This window comes from Mirounga leonina, unplaced genomic scaffold (genome assembly GCF_011800145.1).
Source record: "Mirounga leonina isolate KUSES-001 unplaced genomic scaffold, KU_Mleo_1.0 Mir_507, whole genome shotgun sequence".
Lineage (NCBI taxonomy): Eukaryota > Metazoa > Chordata > Mammalia > Carnivora > Phocidae > Mirounga > Mirounga leonina.
In genome coordinates this window covers 3337137-3357738 of record NW_023270789.1, presented here as the reverse complement: position 1 = coordinate 3357738, position 20602 = coordinate 3337137, and the positions used below count along the sequence as shown (strand labels likewise).

General features: G+C 47.4%; 2 protein-coding genes across 2 annotated transcripts in view; both read right to left on the bottom strand.

The window, feature by feature from the left end:
• CD58 (CD58 molecule) overlaps positions 1-9332 on the bottom strand; it is a 39589-nt gene extending 30257 nt beyond the window's left edge. Inside the window, exon 1 of the mRNA XM_034990213.1 lies at positions 9167-9332. Coding sequence (XP_034846104.1) covers positions 9167-9236 — 70 coding nt within the window. The 5' untranslated portion in view covers positions 9237-9332. The remainder of the gene's footprint in view (positions 1-9166) is intronic.
• A 6288-nt stretch (positions 9333-15620) lies between these two features.
• Positions 15621-20602, bottom strand: part of IGSF3 (immunoglobulin superfamily member 3) — a 91158-nt gene continuing 86176 nt past the window's right edge. The window contains exons 11-12 of the mRNA XM_034990212.1: positions 18514-18990; positions 15621-16535 (exon numbers count right to left, since the gene is read on the bottom strand). Of these exons, the coding sequence (XP_034846103.1) occupies positions 16285-16535; positions 18514-18990 (728 nt within the window). The 3' untranslated portion in view covers positions 15621-16284. The remainder of the gene's footprint in view (positions 16536-18513; positions 18991-20602) is intronic.

The following is a 20602-nucleotide window of genomic DNA, read 5'->3' as shown; positions in this document are numbered from 1 at the left end:
GGATTCCCACTCCCATGTCTCCTTCACTGACGCTCCCCTTGTCTCCTGCTTCCCCTTCAGGTTTAACTAGGCTGCGCCTACTACCTGCACCAGGTAAGCCTGGACCCATGCAGGATGTCAGCTCTGAATCAAAGGTTATAATAGCCCGTGTCAGGTCTGAGGAGATGCAATTTGTTTATAGATGTGAAATGAACAATGTGATTTTGAAGTCTTTTTCTCTCCCTAAAATATCTTTTAAGGATGGCCTGCAGATCTTAGCAGTTAAGATCAAAGTTCATTTGATGAAAAAAAAAATCCCCTAAAAGTTTCAGTACCTGAATATATAAATCTTGGTATTTCCCGCCTATGTTCAATACTCTAACGGTGCTTCAGTTAAAGCCTCCTTTAAGCATGAAGACAGCAGGATCTGGGGGCATTCTGAACCCAAGTGAGCAGATGAGTCTCTTCTCCAGACAGGGGGTTGTGACCACAACCTTCCTCCTCTGTATCGTGGCACACCCTCAGTTGACATCTACCTGGAGTGTGAAAGTGGTGGCATTTTGGGAGACAAAGTCTCTCTCTACACACATACACACATTTACAACACAGAGAAGTGGCCACTCTCCTAAAATGTCTGTTATCAGATAATCTGTCCTATTAGGTTCATAGATATTCTCAGATTAGTCAGGCCCCATGACCCAGTTTTGGGATAGGAAATCTGCTCACCAGGTATGTAGATAATAAGGAGGAAATGGAGTCTTTTTACTCAAGTACAATGCAGCTTGTTTCTTTAACCTAGCTCTTCATAAATCCACTCCAAATGAGCCCTAGGCCAACTCAGCCCAGCAAAAGTAAGGGCATGGGGCCTGAGAATATGGGGAAGAACATTCCAAAGAATGGGAGCCACCAGGTTACAAAGGTTCAGAAGCTGACCGAGGTCACGCAGAAGACACAGAGCTGGTGTCTGGACACAGGCAGCCAGCTCCGGAGCCTGCACTCTTAGCTAGGAAGTGAGAGGCCTTGGTCTTCCCTTGTCCATGCCATCCTTGTCCAGACCGAGTCAAGTACTTGTGCTGCCATGATTGCTAAAAACAGGAATCTCCTGCTCTCAGCTACGCCACCACTGCTTCCCTGTCTCTTTGACTTCAGCCTGAAATGGCAGCCACCTGAATCTCAGCAAGTTGTAAGCCCCCTGGCCCCCCAGTCCCAGAAACCCCCCAGAACTTGCCCCACAAGTGCTCTCAGTTGTCAAGCTACTCCTTGCCTCCTGGATGAGCTCATCTGGAATGGAGATATTGGAACTGACTAAATCAATTTCCTTTTGAGCTTTTCTGTCTTCTGTCAGGCTAAAACATTCCCCAAAGCTAAAAAGCTTCCCCAAAGCATTACTCCTTGGGCTGACACTTAAAAGTCCTTTTCCTTTCCCTCTCAATCTGTACAGTGAGCCTCAGCAACTACTACCCACACATGACTCATGAGACATGAAATTTGGTCTGTCCGGATGGAGATATGTTTGGACACTGAAGACTGAATATGAAAAAAGGAATGTAAAATCCCTCATTAATATTTTCTATATCAACTACATGTTGACATGAAAATATTGTGGCTCTATTAGGTTAAGTAAAATAGATTATCAAAATCATTTTTGCTGGTTTCATATTGTTTCTAATTGTCAACACTTCTGCAGCCTGTCCTTTCAAGATACCCACATACCATCTTGGTCAAAAGCCCCGTTTGTGAGCTCATTAGGCTCAAAAGCCACATGTTCTTGTTGGAGGATATATCTGAGATCTACAGCACGCTTTGGGGAATTGGGTCTTTACTAGAGCTATTTAAGACTCTGAGTCTTTTAAAATCTATTCTCCAAATTCTGATTCAAGGTATTTCTATACACTATTGATCATTCCATTAAGAATTTCTTTATAATCCCCACTATTTTCAGGTTATTAGGCTCATAGTTGAGAAACTAATTTATGATGACAACAGCCTTATTAGTTTCCTATGAATCTGAGTTTATTATTTTCTGAATGTGTATATAAAATGGCATTTTTTTTTTCTAGTTTTTAACTGTTACAGGGGAAAAATGTTCAAGAAACTACACCAGCAGTGAGCCTGGTGGAAATTCAGACACTAATCACAACAGACATTTTGGGGAATATTATGAAAAGGAAGTGAAGTCCACTAGGACCTGAAACGGGTCTTGAGAACAAGCCTATCAAAATAATTGGTTTCTCTCAGATAGATACTTGGTCAAGGTCACAAAGGGTAGACCTATGAACTAGGGGTTCCCGGTTGCGGGCACAGAGCAGACATGAACCTACTGCAGGGATTCTGGGCAAGAGGTCTCCTTACTTCCACTGGTTTCCACTGGAGCCCCAGAGTCCTTGGGCTAAGAGGTCGCTGGCGCACGCGCCAGCAGCTGAGAAGGGAAAGACAGACCAAAGGGCACAAGGGCAAGAAGATTTTTAAAAAGGAAAAGAGGTCAAAGGAGAAGATCCTGTGTCTATAAAGTAAATGGAAGACATTTTCTTTTGACGGTGGTGGACGGACACTGAAAGCTATGTCCAAAGAAATGCTAAGATGTTTTCTAGCACTTTCCTGGGGACAGTCTCAGTATTTTACACTTCCTATTCAGACCTCAACTTGGGGGAACAAATGGAAAAGCTGGTATCATGGTTTCACTTTCAATCCTGAGACAGAAGGTTTGATTTGCGACTGCAGAGTCTAAGGGGCTGTGTGGTAGCAAAGCTCGGTAAGAACTGTTCTATTAGCTCTTTTTAGCAGAGCCTGCCTTATTCTACTGCTGCTTTGTATAGTTCCTTTTTCTTGCCAGCTATCTCCACAGCTAGATTTTCTTTCCTTGTATGCAGAAACAAAGCCATATACTACTTTAAAAAGCCTTCTGCGCTTGAGAAGAAATTTAAGAGGAAATCAAAAGACAGAAAACTTCTGCAAACACTCATGCTTCACGTACACAGGCAAACTTTCTGCTTTTCAACAGAGGAACCAATACCTACCCTGAAACCCTGTTTTCATTCAGAAAACCTTACAGTGCTCAAAAGGGCAATAAAACAAATTCTTAGATTGAGTTCTCAAAAGGTGGTTCTGAGTCTCTTTAAAAATTTTTTAAAGATACCCATCGAAATTAAACCAAAAACCTAGTCACAAATGCAATGCGGGATACTCGATTAGATCCTGGTGTTTTAAAAAAGGCATTCTTGTGACAACTGGGAAAATCTGAATAGGGGTAGAAGTTAGGTGATATGATGAGATTACTGTTAATTTTCATAAATATAATGTTATCAGGATTATGCAAAAGTACTAGGGAGTAAAGTATGGATGTATAGAGAGAGTGTAACTATAACAAAATGTTCATAAATACATAAATAAATCCCCATCCTGAATTCTACAGCCCAAGTAAGGTTTCCCCAACTCTCTTCTACAGATGATGATACTGAAAGCAATCTTACATGACTGGTAACTGTGCTGTCCTATATAACTTCACATGTCTTAGCAAAATTACACTGGACAATGCATACATGTCACATATAAGAGATCACCCATGGGGGCTCCTGGTTGGCTCAGCCAGAAGAGCGTGTGACTCTTGATCTTAGGATTGTGAGTTTCAGCCCCGTGTTGGGTGTAGAGATTACTAAAAAAGTAAATACACCTAAAAAAAGAGAGAGAGGTCACGATGGCTCTTCATATCTTCATAAAATTTGCTTATCTAATCTTGGGTTGGGCATGCATGGATTTTGAGTCCGATGACTTCTGTCACGTTTTCACTTCTTTCCTGTGTGAACTTGGACAAGGTACTTAACCTAACCTTTGTTCTCCTCCTTAATAGTCTCTATCTAAAAAAACTGGTGTGACAATTAAATGAAAACAAAAATCCAAAATACTAAGCATAGAACCTGGCACAGAGCATGTCCTCAATTCATGACAGCTACTATTATCATAACAATGGGTCTAGTTTTCTCATAGGAATACACCACACTATTTTGACTTAGAGTATCTTTTTCCTAAATAAAAACACACAGACTCTGAATCTTGATTGCAGCAAAAAAAAAAAAAAAAAAAAACCAAAAAACAAAAAACAAACAAAAACATGAACAGGTCTCACACAATAATGTAAGATAATAACTTAAAAAGGAGAAATGCTAGACAAACACTGTCTCATCTAATGTCCAGATTTAACGTGCTGTATTGTTAAAAAAAAAAAAACAACATGAAAACAAATCAGTGAAAGGAACTTTTTAAGAAGTAGTATATGGCTTTGTTTCTGCATACAAGGAAGGAAAAATCTAGCTGTGGAGATAGCTGGCAAGAAAAAGGAACTATACAAAGCAGCAGTAGAATAAGGCAGGCTCTGCTAAAAAGAGCTAATACAACAGTTCTTACCGAGCTTTGCTACCCGCCTGGCACTACCTCAGCCCTGTCCATGTGGTATCGTGACGATGCACCCCAGCACCCAATCCTGCTGGCTCTACCGTCCAACCACATCCCCCTACCTCCCATTCCATCCCCCTCTCTTGCAGTCATTTCTTATCTGCATTGTTCCTATGGCCTCCCCAGCTGGTCCCCCTGCTTCTCCTTTGCCCACTCTACAGAGTGTTCACAAAGCCGCCAGAGTAATTCATTTACACATTCCAGTCATTGTAATTTCACTCCTGTTCAAAATCCTCCAAAACATCCCATTTCACTGGGAGTAAAAAAGTCACAGTCTTTAAAGGGGCCCACAAAACTTTCTAAGTCCTAGCCCTGACTGTGTTTACAACTTCATTTCCTACTACTTTCTGGTACAATGGTCTACTTGAAATCCCTTAAATGCCAGAAGCTTGGCTTAGGGTTTTTGCTGCTAGACCCCTGCCCGGAATACTACTCCCCCAGATAGTTGCCTGGCCCACTCAAGTCTACACTCAACTGTCATCCTTTTAAAGAGACCCCTCCCCTGACTACACAGTATAGAACCCTAACCTGAAGAGTAGGGTAGCTGAATGCAACGTCATACATTCAGCCCATGGAGGACTATGTCGCTATAAAAAAGGAATGAGGATGATCTCTATGAACTGATATGGAATGATTAACCAGACATACGGTTAAGAGACAAAAACGAAGTACAAAAGAGTACATAGAGTATGTTACTATTGTTACTGTTGCTGCATTATCTATTTATATCTACAAAAAGAAACAAAGATAAAACAGAAACAAGCAGTACCTATTATGACAGAGGGAGAGGGTAGGAATAGGATTTCTCTGAGCATCTCTCTATATGGTTTGACTGGCACTATATTAATATTTTACATATTTAAAAATTAAATCAAGGGGGGAACCCTAAAACTGAATAGAAACAAAACAAATTAATGCAAGTATATATTGAGTTGATAGCATAACCCCTCAGAAGAAAAAAAATTAAGCCAAGTAATTTTAAAAGACAGTATTCTGTACATATACAACAGGCTATATGGAAGAATAAAAAAAAACTCTGAAGAAACTTTGAAATGTATTTAGTAAAGTTTGTGCTTGGTAGTGTTCTTGGTATAGCAATTACGAAACTATTTTGTGTTTAATGTATATTAGGAAAACATACTGATTCTATGAGGAATAGAGTTCTCACTGTGGCAAAGGGAGGTACTAATAGGGAATGGAGGAAGAGAAAGATGAACCAAATTGTTAGATTAGGCTTAGCGGTAACAGGATAAACTTATGATTTTGCGAACACTCTATTTCCCAGCTCTGAGAACTGACAGCCTAGAAACCATGACTCCAGTAGCCTTGAGCACACCTAGCACCCAGATATTGATTTCTAAGTCCCATCTCCCACTAAAAGGAATGAGAGAATCTAATGATTACAGGCTGAGGCAGAAAAGGTACAAAGGAGTCCAAGACATCCTTCTGTGCCAGAAAGTAGGAAGTTCTCAAAAACTGATGGAAACATGGCAAAGAACACAGAAGCACAGAGGGGTTCCCATTTGCCAAAATCTGGATTACCGAGCATCAAAATAGATGACAAAAATGCCATCTTAAGAAATAGCCCTGGGTCCATACTTATACTAAAAAAATAAAATTAAAAAAAGGAGGTGCTAAAGTTCTTCATTACTGAAGAATGTCAATGATGTATAAAGAAAAATGGGGATAGAGAACTGCCGTCTACAAATATTTTAGGGGACTTAGGAAAGAATCACCACTGGATGCTAAAACAGCTAAAACACTGGATGAAAGATTGTTGCGGAACAGGGGAGTCACACAATCTCAAAGTGTCACTTGATAAATCATGTATTAATACAAAGGGGAACAGGTGCCTATGTGATGGAGAAATCCGGTGGATCACCTTAACCAAATAACCAAAGTTAAGGTCTCCAATAATGGGACAAATGGAGTGCATGTGCTCTCTAATGAGATGCACAAAGAAGGACATGACACACCTATGGAACATTCCTGAAAGTTTTAACCAGAATCTAATCATAAGGAAACAGACCATCCAAATCTAGGGACATTCTATAAAACTGGTCCAGACCTTTCAAAAATGGTGATGTCATAAAGTACCAAAAAAAAAAAAAAAAGAGTTGGCAAGTTTAAATTAAAGGGGATTAAAGAGGCAGGACTACCAAATGCAGTGTGTGATCCAGGATCAGCTTCTGGACTCTATCAGAAAACAGTATTATATTGATGGTGTATTTCCTGACTTTGATCATGGTTTCATGGATTCCTGGTGACATACTGTTCTTAGAAGACATATGATGAAATATTTACGGGTAAGGTATCATAAGATCTACAACTCTCAAATGTTTAGACAAAAAAAAAAAAATTAAGTGTGTGTGTAAATAGAAGTAAACCAAATGTGTCAAAATGTTAATAACTGGGGATTCCAGGAGAAAAGTGTGTACGTGTTCATCATACTATCTTTTGCAACTATTCTAAAGATTTCCAAAGTCCCAAAGTTTTAAAGAAATAAAAAGAAATATTAACCATGCCCACTCCCCTTTCCTCTGCATTACTAATCTCTGTATCAGTGTTTACTTTACCACCACCCAACATCTAGATATTTACTCATTTATTCACTTTCTGTCTCTCTCGCCGACTATAATGTAAGCTTCGAAGAGGCAGGGAAGTCTGTTTCTTGTAACCTCGGTCCCTTGTACAGTGCCCAACACATAGTGGACGCCCAGTAAAACTGTGTTCAGTGAGTGACTCATGTTCACAGTCTCAGAAGTACATGTTATCATTACCCTCCCTCACCACTGAGGGGTGCTCTCTCTCTCTCTCTCTCTCCCAAGGCAAAAATAGTAAGGCTCACAGAAGTTAGGTAACTAACGGAAATTACAATTCCATATAAGGAGCAGGGCCAGGGTGGGAAGCCAAGCACTGACTGGAGAGCTGATGCTCTTTATCACTGGTGGGCTGCTTCTCATTGAGTCAGGCTCCGCCTGTACCTGCATCTCCCTGATGTCCACAGTCTCAGGGGGGGTCCTGTGATGGCATCCCCACCTCCGATGACTCCCAGGTGCCATCCTTCCTCCATACTGCTGCCAGATTATTCCTCCTAAACGCATGGTTCTGATTCTATGAGGCCCAGAAAGAATTCTCCAAACTCCCATCCGGGATGTGCAGGGCTCTCTGCTGTGGGGCCTCCAGCTCCCACCAGCACACTTACGCTCCAGGGACACTGAATGACTCTCAACTGCCAGGTTCACCCTGTACACTGTGCTCCCGTCTTTTTCACCTCTTGGAATCTTTTCCCACGTCATGGCTCATCCACACACCGTCTAGCCTTGGAGGCCAGGTTCAAAAACCCTCCCCTTCCAAGACGTTTTTGCGTCACAAGAGATACTTGATTCACAAAAGACGTTCTTCGCTCCCTTCTCTATGCACGCCCATAGCACTTTATGCTCAGCCGATCTTAATTAACGACATTTATTTCTGTGCCTTAGACCGTAGGACCTTTGAGATCTCTCAACCCCTCCCTGCTAGGCGGGCCTCCATAGACACATACCCCACAGGCACTCCGTGGAAGCTGAGTGCAGAATGAGGATTGGAAGATTGATCTGTAGTATGTGCAAAGGGGCCCCCAACGGGAAACCCTCAAGGAAAGAAGAACTTGTTAAGCGTTTGTTACTACGCTCCAGGGGGTTGGCTATGACTGTGTGTGTAGGGGTTTATAAAGGTGGGGAGATAAAAATGGAGACAGATACTTATTTCATGGGGCTGTTAATTTGGCTGAGAAGTGGGAAAGGGATGAAAGCAGTTCTAGACGCACAGAGTTCTTTGACGTTTTCAAGGGAGGGGAAAGGAGCACCAGCCGCCCTGCTTCGGAATCCTGGGGCGATTCAGACATTTCTCTTGGCCGGTCCCTGTCCCGAGCCCGGTCCCTTCCGGCAAGAGCGCAACTCAAACGCGGCGCGGCGTTGGAAGGGGGGGGCGGCGGAACCAATCGGCTGTGGCGGCTCCTGCGCCCCACGCGGCGCGCCGCGGATAAGCCGCGTTCTTTGGGTAGGTGGAACCCGCTGCCGGGAGCCGTCCTGGGAGGGCTCACCGGCTGCGGAAGCAGTGAAAAGGCCGTGCAAGCGCTCGGCGACCGTACCCCGCGGGGGTGGTGGGGGCGACAAGTGGCTCAGCAGAGGCACACCCTTCCGGAGGTGTGGGGTGGTGGAGAGGTGAAAGGCCTTGGGGGATCTGGGGGTTAAGGATTTTTTTTTTTTTTTTTTTAAGATTTTTATTTATTTATCTGAGAGAGAGAATGGGAGACAGAGAGCATGAGAGGGGGAGGGTCAGAGGGAGAAGCAGACTCCCTGCCGAGCAGGGAGCCCGATGCGGGACTCGATCCCGGGACTCCAGGATCATGACCTGAGCCGAAGGCAGTCGTTTAACCAACTGAGCCACCCAGGCGCCCCGGGTTAAGGATTCTTAAGAGAAGAAACCACTGGAGAAGTGAGCGAGCCGGAGTCCCGTCCCTATTCCAAACGCGGATTCCGGTGCCTAAAGTCAAGGTTGCCTCCTGACTACCCACGGGAGACTTGCTGAAGTGACAACTCGGCCGGACAAGGTCCGGCTGGCTGCGTTTCTTCTCCCCAACCCAGTTGTGGCCACCTCGAGCCCCGCCCGTCCGCCCAGCCCCGGAGCCCTCAAGACACCGACACCCCCGGCGCTGCCCAGTCCCCGCCAGGGCCCGGGGAAGGCCTCCACTCACCGAACTGGAGCAGCAGGCAGACCACGCCGAGGACCCCCGCGGCCCAGCCCCAGGCTCTCCCGGCGGTCATGGCGCGTCCGGCGGGCCTCTAGGGCCGGACTGCGCGGGGGAGTCCTGGTAAGTTCTGGAGCAGCGTCCCGCGCGGTCCTTCCCCCACCCCGGGGCCGGCCCCGCCCCCGGCGCCGCCTTGGCCCCGCCCCTCACGGGGCTCCGGCCGCCGCTGCTTCCTCTGCAGGCAAGTCCCCAGGGCCGTTCCGCCGCCTCCCGTCCGCTCTGCGGAGCTCTTCCTTCAGAGTGGCTTGCGTTCTAAAAACCAGGCTTATTTTCGTTCCTCCCGCTCCTCCAGCACTTTTCCTGGACGTTTGGGACGTGACGAAGGCAACTCCGTAACTGGGGGTGTCGGGGAGGAGGGAGGGGAAGCTGTGGCCCTGCCCCCCGCCCGCAAAGCTGCGTCCCACTGGGCTTGACCCTACGGTGACAGGAGAGCTCTGCCGAAGGACTGGGAGGCTCCGAAGCACTTCCTTCAGCGTTTTCCAGCAGCAGCAACATGCTAAACAGAAGGAAACGGGACATTGTGGGCAACTGCTAGAACGTGCGGGGTTACCTGGTGCAGCCGGTCCCGCCGGTCTCAGTCAAGTTCAGACCACGTTTTCCTTATTAAGCCTGCCACCCCCACCCCCACCCCTCTCTTAACCCGGAGCTGGGACTTCTAGCCTTGGGTTTCTCCCTTCTCGGTTTCCTCTTTGTTTTCCTCTTCCTCCATCTCAGCTGTGGACTTTCCCTTAGGCTAAGGAGTCAGGTCTGGTCGCCCCCTCACTCTTCGGCCTCCTCCGAAACCTCCCGCCCCAGCTCCGAAAGGCACCTGGAACACTCCGTGCTGGTGGTTAGTCTTTTTTTTAAGATAGATTATTATTTATTTGTTTGTTTGTTTGTTTGAGAGAGAGAGAGAACGAGCCGGGGGAGGGGCAGAGGGAAAAGCAGACTCCCCGCTGAGCAGGGAGCGGGACTTGGGGCTCCACCCCAGGACCTGAGCCAAAGGCAGCGGCTTGACCGACCGCGCCACTGAGGCGCCCCCTAGTGGCTAGTCGTCTTGACGGGCTCGTCCTCCCTCAAATCTGACCCCAGACCAAATGACTCCCAGAACCAGCTCCTCACGTGGCTTCCCTGTCTGCCCCCTTTCAGAGGGAAGTACATGAACTGCCCCTGCCCAGCTGTGGGAGCTAAGGGAACTCTGAAGCTCTTCAGGTGAACAGGACACCTTGCTGTCCTTATAAACATCAACGTCAGTTGTGAAACCGAGTGGAAATGTGCTTTATTGTTGCTGTCATCTCCATCCTCCTCAAGTGAGGATCACAAGGCCACTCAAGACAGTTGAACTGTACTGTAATAATTCATTAGTTCTTAAGTCAGGCATAAGGTCTTAAAAGGTATCTAGGGGCCCCTTGGGTGGCTCAGTCAAGCACCTGACTCTTGATCTCAGCTCAGGTCTTGATCTCAGGGTTGTGAGTTCAAGCACTGTGTTGGGCTCCACGCTGGGTGGGGAGCCTACTTAAAAAAAAAAATACCTTAAATCTTAAAAGGTATTTCTGTCAGTGAAATTTCTGGGACCAGTGTCATGAACCGGGAAGCCTCTTACCTTAAAACCTTCCCTACCATTTGTAGATATTGAGAACATGAGGCAGGTGAAGTGTATAGCACAAAATGTGAGAAAATCAAGTTTCTGTTCGGTCCGGAGCTGGTGGGAACTCAGGCCAACTGAGAAAGGTAGGATGGGGTCAAACTTTTAGACACTGGAGAGCCTCTCAACGTTTTTGAACTGAGAAGTGATATAACAACAAACATCTGCTGAGCACTTACCAAGCCAGGCCTTGTGTTAAAGTGCATTACCCGAATTATTTTAATCTTCTTGCTCTCCCTATTTTCAAAGATGAGGAAACGGAGACTCAGAGAAGGTAAATGACTTGCCCAAGGACACACAGTAAGGGGCAGAACTGGGAGTCCAACTGAAGTTAAATCTAAAGTGCCACTCTTACCTTCTCATACAGGAACAGGATGCAACTTTTGGATAGGCGGCCATGCTATTGATTGGACTAGCCAGCAGGCACTGTCAACCCAGCATGGCTGGGGAAAGTTCTGCCCAGTCACGTGGGGCTGGGAAGTATGCCTCAAGTCATGGTCCCCAGCCTTTGGGTGAGGAATGATTTGTTAGGTCTTCTTTGGTTAGATGCTCCTCTGACCAAGACCAATGAGCAATGCCAGCTTCTTCAGTAAGAGAAATGCTGGGCTTCTGTCAAGCAATTTTTTTGAAATATTTACATCACACCCAACGTGGGGCTCGAACCCAAAACCCCAAGATTAAGAGTCACATGCCCCACTGGCTGAGCCAGCCAGGTACTCCCTTCTACCAAGCATTTTTAGAGGAGCTTCTGTGCATGGTCCAGCAGACTTTATGAGTCAAAAGTGGCTCGAACAGTGGACCTGAGTTAGGCAATGGGCCAAAAAGGCTCTATTCGTATACTGAAGACTTGCCCCCAAAAGGAGAGTGGATGTATTTTTCATCCTGTGGCCGGTATTGAGGTCTAGTCTTACCTGCTTGTCACTGTAGATAAATCATGAACTAGAGGTAAGAAAGGAGGGCTCATCCAACCTGTTCACGTGGCCTGAGGTAGCTACTCTTCCTAGCATGTCCATCTCTGGTACTCGGGCTCTAGTTCTTGCCAACCTTGGAACTACCCCCAGGAAGCTTAGAAATCCCAGGAAGAGCTGAGCAAAACACTGCTCCCAATCTTGCATACATGGAAATTGTCCCTGCCTCTTGTGGAAATGTACATCCATTTCCCTTATATAAACACTGGGCAGATTTGCACCAAAGGCGTAGATGGGTAATCTTCTTCCACAATACTCCATTTCCCTTTTTAAAATGTTCCCTGGCAGGAGCACCTGGGTGGCTCAGATGGTTAAGCGTCTGCCTTCGGCTCAGGTCATGATCCCAGGGTCCTGGGATCGAGCCCCGCATCGGGCTCCCTGCTTGGAGGGGAGCCTGCTTCTCCCTCACCCTCCTACTGTTCCCCCAGCTTGTGCTCTCTTGCTCTGTCAAATAAATAAAATCTTAACAACAACAAAAAAAGACTTTTAAAAAAATGTTCCCTGGCAGAAAGCATTTGGGAGAAAAATTAGGCAAAAGTAGAACGTTAAGACATAACATGGAAGCATTCAGGGTACCCAAGGGATAAACAATCCCATTTCAACTCCTGGCCAGGCCAGCAGCTGCAAGAAGTTGATAAGGATGCAGCAGATGCGGCTGCAGAGCAGAGGAAAGCAGATTAAAGCCTCTGAAAGGTTTGGATTTTTAAAGAGAAAAGGAAGCGCCTCCCTCTGCTTTTTACCCGCATATTTCTTTTGCATATTCTGTGCAATGTAAAGAATTACAGATCATGTATCACTGCTGTGGTTTTAATCATTCTATCATTCTCATTTTGCAGAAGTGGCCAACTCCTCCGTACCACGCCAGCGTTCGGGGGACGCAGGGAACGTGGACTGGCGTGCTGTGCAGGAAGGCACCCTGAGCAGGAAGACACAGCTCCTGTGCGGTTCCTGTATCCTGGAAAATGCTTGCTGACAAGTCCAGGTCGGGACAACACTCCATCGTTTGGGAAAGGTGGTGTGGTCTTGCTGCGGAGGCCCTCTGTAGCCAAGGGGAAGGTTATTCCCCGTTCCTGTGCTCCTTCTCCATCAATCTCCTCCCACCCCTTCCTGTCCCGTCCCCCTAAAAAGGAAAGCTGGTTAAGGAGCTCTGCCTTCTGAACCTGCCTATCGGGCCTCCAGGTGTGTGGTGTGTGCACAGATCTGGGGGCAGCATGGCCTTGACAGTCACGGTAGTTGTGTGCATTTACTATGAATCATCTTCAGCAGATGGCAGTAAAGCGTCTTGGGAAAGCCTTTATTGTTTTGTTTTGTTTCCCCCATCATTTGTACAAAGGCACTCTTTAGGCTGGGGGCAGGGCGGGGTAATAAAGGCTGCAATTCTTGACCCTTGAGCCTAGCAGGCCAACGCAATGCCAGGGGCAGAACTCCACGCTCCCAGGGCGGTTTCACGGAGAGAGGCTGGTTAAGAGAAAGGACAGTGGGCTCCAGTAACTGCAAACAGCCATATTTTCAACATAATTTACTACAGGTCTCTGAAGTGTATATAAAACATTTTAGTGCAACATTTTACAAATAGTTCTCCTTTAAAAAAAAAACCAAAAACCAAAAAAAAAAAAACAACAAAAAACAAACAAAAAAAACAAACCAAAAACAGATCAACAGCTCTCTACATCATGCATGGGTAGTTTCCTTACCCTACCTGTTTTTTCAACAATAAACGCAGAGAAACCATTGTTTGAAAAGAATATGAAAACCTGCTACAGAGACACCCCGATGGAGGAGGGTGTGGTCATATCCATGTCCTGGGATGGGCCTAGCACCGGGTAGTTTTTCATGAATGCAACATTGTAGCTGTAGATAAGTCAAGAGTATAGCTGTTAGTTTTCCTCTCCTGGTCCATGGCCTAGAACTCCTGTAGGCCGTGTACAATGAGGTCTCCAGCCACTGGAGGGCACCATTACCACTCATCTGACACCACATTTCCATAGAAATGGCCAAACAAGGTCCTGGGGATTTTCACAGAAAGTTGAAAAGCTCACCCTTGGATGGTATCCCCCAGCCCAATAAAAAATACATGGGGACAAAAACAAAACAAAACAAAAACCCAATTGTTAAAATACTGGCTTCGGTTTCTTTTCTTCCTTTCAAATTTTCTGCAACTGCTTCACATATTTAATTCCGTGCATTACCTACTTTTCTATAGCTGTGAACCAGTGCAAAGTCAACTCTTCTTAGTCCTCACACGCCCAGTCCCGGCTGGCCCTCTGGCATCTTCCCCTTCTCACAGAGGAAAGTAAGTCATCTTCCCTCATTGACACAGGCTACAAATGAGGGCCAATTTTCCACCGAAAGCCCCGGCGCCGGAAAGGGAGAAATGGGGCAAAGGACTGCCTTCTTCCCTCACGGCCGAGCAGGTGGACTCTGTACGTCCGAGGCGCTGATGCAGTACACGTGATAAATGGGAGTGAGCACATCAGGCAACAGAGGGATGCAGGTGGCGCTGCCTGCACACGGTCTCATAGGAGAGCACTGGTGCGGGCGGAAGAAAGGGAGGCAGGTCTCCACAAGCCTGTTGGTGGTCTTGCTTCCCCTCAACTACGCAACAGCAGAGCATCCGCTGAGCACCCCCACCGACCCCGACACGGATCGGCACCCACCTGGCCTCCCGGGGAGTCTGTTCAGCCTCAGAACAATCATCTCTCTGGTTAGGCTTAGCTCCAGAATCCCTGGTGGCTTTTTCTAAACTGGGAATTCCCTGGGGAGTCAAGATGCAAGTTCAAGAGGAAAGGAGATGGCGCTCTTAACCAGCAAAACAGAGAAGCGCCAGGGCATGAGCACGCCTCCCATGGAGTGCGCAAAAGGCAACACTTGTGACCCACGACGGCGTGCCAGGGGAGCCAAGCACGTTGCCCCACAGTGTAAAGGAACAGGGTGACACTGGCTCTGCTGGGCTTCAGTGGGCATTCGAATGAAAAGCCACCATAACAATGAACAACCAAATCGCCTGAAACCACAAACAAGATCTAAGAAAGGGGAAGGCAAAGACCCACACAGCCATGTGATGACTTCCTGCTGAGACTAGGTCCTCTGAATGGGTCACAAAAGGGCTGTGTCTGGACCTCTCCGGGGCAGATATTCTCATGGCAGTAAGACCCACGCAGACAGAAATGGTGAATAAGAAAGACACCGTTCTCTTTGAGGAAAATCTACCCAGAGGGAAGAAGAAAAACCTAGTCTTCATACCTCCAGCGTGGCAGTTATACCTCCCCTGGTCTCCAAGGTCAGGCTCTGGAAACTACGCCACCCCACCACTGACCCCTGCGGGAGCTTAGCGGTCAGCCCGCCCCGTGCCCTCCAGGTATGTGGTGTCCTGTGGGTAGCTGCTTGGGCCCCTTGTGGTCAGCTCAGCACTGTCCCCTTTTCAGGCTCCCTGGCCACTTTCCCTTAAGAGTTTGGCAAAGCACCTTAAAATAGAAGCCCACCCACTCACAGTTATCAGTTAGAGACATCTGGTGCAGAACAGATCAAGCCAACAACTAGCCTTTTGTCCTTCCTTCCCTAATCACTGGCTCTGATCAATCTGAAAGTCAGTAGCTGCTAAAAGCAGTGTGTTGCCCACTTTAGCTGGCAAAGTGTGTGCTGTTTGGAGCTTCTGACTTATTCTCCAACAAAGTGGGTTTTTTGTTTTTGTGGGGTTTTTTTTGGCAAGCTTGGGATGAAGCCTATTCTTTGCCTCCCTGACAGGCTGGTCAGGCACCATCTACTCCTAATGGGGTTATGCAGGATTTCTGTTGTACGTACACAGTTCTTTGAAGCAAAATTCAATGCTTTCATCTTGACTACTACAAAGTGGTTCCAACCATTCCAGCTGAGGGAGAAGGTAAGATACAAATTGGGCCCACACTACACACAATTTTCGAGTCTCGTTAAGAAAGTAAAAAACGTTTGGGTGTGTTCTGATCCGTGGGTAGCATTTTCAAGTACGCAAAAACAATAAGTCTTGGAAGAGATTCCTTTGCGCCATAAAGTTCATCCCTCCTTTTGCCATCGGTGGTACCTTAAAGAGAAATTCGTCCGTCACGTTACGGAATCCAAAAAGGGTAAACCAAAGGGATTTAAAAAGAGTCCATTACAAAGAATAAGAACCCCTGTCACATCTATATGAGAATACTATATAAATCAGTGAGTAGACATGGCACCTGGAGCTACTCACTACATTACCGGAAACAGAAACAAGGAGCCTAATTCTGCAGGATAAGGACATCTGCTCCAAAACAGCTAACCAACCAGGACTGCCACTGAGAGGCAGTCTGTCTCTGTGACTGATCGGGGACTTTGAACACTTCTCAAGTTTGACAGTTTTCGGGCAAGAGCACTCCAGAGGTTGGGTGCCGTCTGCTGAGCGATCGCAGAGCAAGAGGCAGGAAGGGAGAGTCTCAGCTCCTCTGTGGCTGAGGTCCGCTGGGCTCCCCTTAGTCTATGGCTCCTGGGTGGATACTGAGCACAGGGGGCTCCAGGCAAGTGGGGGAGTAGTTGAGGTGTGGCTCTTTGATCCACAACAGGGGCACCCCATTCTTCCCATCCGAGTTCTTGCTGGAGTTCCGGCTCTTGAAGCGTACCAAAAGGATGGTGATGATGAGGATGCCGAAGATGGGGAAAGGGTAGAAGAAGACGAAGTAGAAGAGCGCGTCATTGGAGCAGATGATGGACTGCAGGGTGGAACCTGGAACAGAGGCAAGACCGTGAGGGCTGGGAGCCTGGACCGCCGGCCCTCGTTCCCGAAGCCCTCGCCCAGCCCAACCCAACTCCGCCCCCACCCTGTCTTTCCCTGGCTGCTGCTAAGGGAGGGGAGACCACCCCCCTAGCCCTGTTCACACAGCAGCGCCTCTTCCGATTCCCAGCTGAAGTTCATTCAAAGCAATGCCTCCGTCTCCCGCGGGGAGCCAGTACTGTGCTTGGAGAGCCATAGAATCGAATACAGTTTATTGATTGTGAACCCAACTGCATCTAGATGGTGGAGCAGCTGACCACCCCAGTCCGCACTGCCTGCCCGGTGATACTTCACATGTCCCAATGCACTCAGTTCTGCTCCAAACGTCCTTCTTTGGGACGGGACCTGTTCTCTCCCCCCGCCAGCTTCTGAGAGCAGTTTTACCAGAAATGATGCTTACTTGCTTGACATTATCAATTGAAATGCCATTATGGACCATTTACAAATGTCCACAGTGAATTCAGTGCTAGTTATTCCTGGATATGGAAGGGAATGAAACCCGCTCCCCCCACACCCCAGACCCAGTCGAGGTCTGCTCTGGCGTAGGAGACCTCAGCAGGAGACCTTCCATTTTCTCTGGAAAATAAGGCTGCTGGATGACCTCTATGTACTACGAAACTTAAATAGGGACATCCACAGTGGGCAGATAAAATGTGGTCTAAACACCTTCGCTTGTACTTTTGGGTTATTCAGTAGATTGTTAGGGTGTCTGAGTATGATTTAGGCTTTTCTCTGCTTTCATTTCTACTGCATAGCTGTTGCTCAGTATTATTAAAATATTCAACATGCACTTACACTTATTAGATTTCCAAAGTATATGAAATTGCTGATAGTCCCCCACTTTTGACCTACAAAACTTCGATTTCAGGGTGCCTGGGTGGCTCAGTTGGTTAAGCGACTGCCTTCGGCTCAGGTCATGATCCTGGAGTCCCGGGATCGAGTCCCGCATCGGGCTCCCTGCTCGGCAGGGAGTCTGCTTCTCCCTCTGACCCTCCCCCCTCTCATGTGCTCTCTCTCTCTCATTCTCTCTGTCTCAAATAAATAAATAAAATCTTTAAAAAAAAAAAAAACAAAACTTCGATTTCAAATGGTTCCATCTCCTAAACAGGAGGTAGTCAAAGAAAAGAAAAAGCTGACAAAACGAGAAACCTCAAATCAATTTACCCGGTAAAAAGTTTTGGCTGAAACGGAAGAGAGGTTACGGTTTCCAGCAGATTTTTTGTTTCTGCATTGCAGGCCAAGTTTACGGTGACAAACGCCATCTTCAGTCTGCTCTATGCCACACTTGGACAGAAGGGCAACTTAAAAGAGTGCCTTGTGAGAAAAAATCATTTAGGTCAGCAATTACTTCTTCCAGTCTCTGGCCATGGAGTCCCTTGATGTGATGAGAATTCTGAGCTCTGGACCTTTCTGGAGTAGCCACTGATGGTGAGCAGGGCCCTGCAGTATCATTTGGTCATCCCAGCCACTCGTGCAGAATCCAGCTCAACCTCCAAGTCACCCTCCAAAATACACACGAGCCAGGAACTTGAGAAAAACAGAGCAGCGACGCACTCGGGCTTCATTTTTTTGTCCCCCTTCTGAGTCTGAAACACGCTAACTGGCTAAAGTAGGACTAGGCTGGATATTCTAAAGAGTGACGCTGTAACATCTCACAAGATACTTGGATAATGAAATCTTACTAAAATAGAATCTGGTGGAACATCGAGTTGATTAGGAAGATTACTGGATGGTATGTTCTCACTTGAACTCCTATCCTCAGTTGAGGGTCAACTATACGAACTGGCATGGCAAAGTCGAAATGCCTATGACAAGTGGGAAAACTGCTTATTAACCCATAATCGAGCTCTGATTTTATTCTTCCAGACCGCTGGAACCAACGGTTGGAACCAACAGAGACATCCTTCCCCTGCAACCTGGGCAAACTCACTTGTGTCCAGAACCCGGATGCCGATGGGGGCCGACTCCTCTTCCGTCAGCCGGTACCATTCCTTCTGAGGGCTGGGCAGCCACTCCTCCACTCGGCAGGAGTAGTTCCCTGTGTCCTGGGGGCTTGCCTGCAGCACCGTGAGCCGATAGAGCAACGGGGAGAGCCTCTGGAAGCGAAGCCTGCCCTCCCAGGGGCTGCCTTCTGGGCCAAAGACGGCATCTGGGCCCACGCTCAGCAGGGCCATCCGCTCCATTGGGTCCTCCTCCTCCTCCTCCTCCTCCTCGTCCCCTTCCTCCTCCTGTTCGCCCAGGCCAGGGCCGTCCCTTTCCCCTCCAGCTTTAGTCCTCAGGGAGTACCAGGCCACGGCAAAGCGGGAGTCCTGACTTGACCGAGAAACAATGCTGCAGTCCAGCTGGAAAGCTGCCTTCTCGGACACTGTGGCATTGGGGACCACCATGTCCACCTGCAGGGCAGCATCTGGGGGAGGCGAGGGGCAAAAAAGGAAAAAGAGGCTGTTTTAATTTCTTTGCTCACAACAACCTGCATGTCCGTCACCAGATACACTCTAGGAACATAGTAATATACAACACACACCTATTGAAAGGAGCAAAATGGAAGGAGAGTCTCTAGAAAGATCGCTAGGCTATAGAACACTGGGTACCCTACAAGTCACTGTGTGCAGAAGAAAATGTGTTTTATTCCGACACATGTATCTGTTTATATTTGCATCGAATATCCGCAGAAGAATTCACAAGCTGGTAGTACGGCTGCTTATGGGAATCTGGGAAGGAAGGGACACTTATTTTCACTGTAACCTCTTGCAGGGGCTGAAGGGTCCCCCTAAAAGTTCATGTCTATCTGGACCCTCAGAATGTGACCTTGATTGGAAATAGGGTCTTTGCAGCTGTAACGAACTCACCCTGGATTTAGGGTGGGCCCTAATCCAGTGACTGGTGTCCTGATAAGAAGACAAGGGGACACACAGAAAGGACATAGAGGCAGAGACTGAAGCAATGCAGCCACAAGCCAGGGGACACTTGGGGCCACGAGACGCCGGAAGAGCCAAGGAAGGATTCTTCCCTAGAAGCTTCAGGGGGAGCCTGGCTCTGCTGACAACTTGCTTCTAGACTTCTAGCCTCCAGAACTGTCAGAGAATAAACTGTTGTTGTTTTAAGCTATGAAGTTGGTACTAATTTGTTGTGGCAGCCCTGGGAAATTCATTCACCCCTCAGCTTCTGAGTTCAAACTGTGTGCATGCGGACCATTATCTATGCCACAGTGAACCCGAGGAGGTAAGTAATCTCCAAGGACTCAAGCCCGAGACCTGAAAGGGCCCCTCGCCCTGAGCACAGAGCCCCCAGAAGGATGACACGGACAGCATCCTCCCGACAGAGATGGGAGACACAAAACGACCAGGGAAAGGTACCAAGCAGGGGAGTCACACTTCAGACAGCACCAGGCAGCCATAATCTGTTTCTTGATTTTGCTGTGCACCCCCCCTTTTTTTTTCTGGCTCAACGGGGTAGGTACTAAACAAATAATCCATTCCCTACCTCCTAAATGGCCTGTTTGGCTCTGTTTATGAAATGCTCATAAAAGATGCCAACATAATGGTAACAAAAGTAGAGATACCAAATCAGATTCTGCTTGGATGAAGACCAAATAGGAGCATTTCCCAAGTACTGTCCTGGGCTTTCAATGAATTGGCTTAATGTTGCTCAAAGGTGAACACAAAGCTGGGGGTTCCCCCACCTTTGTGGGGCTCTACCAAGCCCCTCCACACCCCCCATGGCCCATCTAGAGTCTTGGTTTGCATCGCTGGCACAGAAAGCCTCGGGAACCGGCTACAGGTGGCGGGAACAGCGCCTCAGCCCAGCTCCCATGGGGGAGAACACGCTGGAGGGCAAGGTGGCAGGGCGCAGAATATCCGTTCATAGGCGACTCACGCTCCTTGGCTCATCAGCTGATCCTTCCAGAGAGCATGGCTAACTGTAACCCCAGAGCCATCAGAGAGAAATACTGCAGATCAAGGAGCAGTCTAGGGCACCTTTGCTCTGCAGAGTCTACCACAGTGGTATCCTAAAGCTCC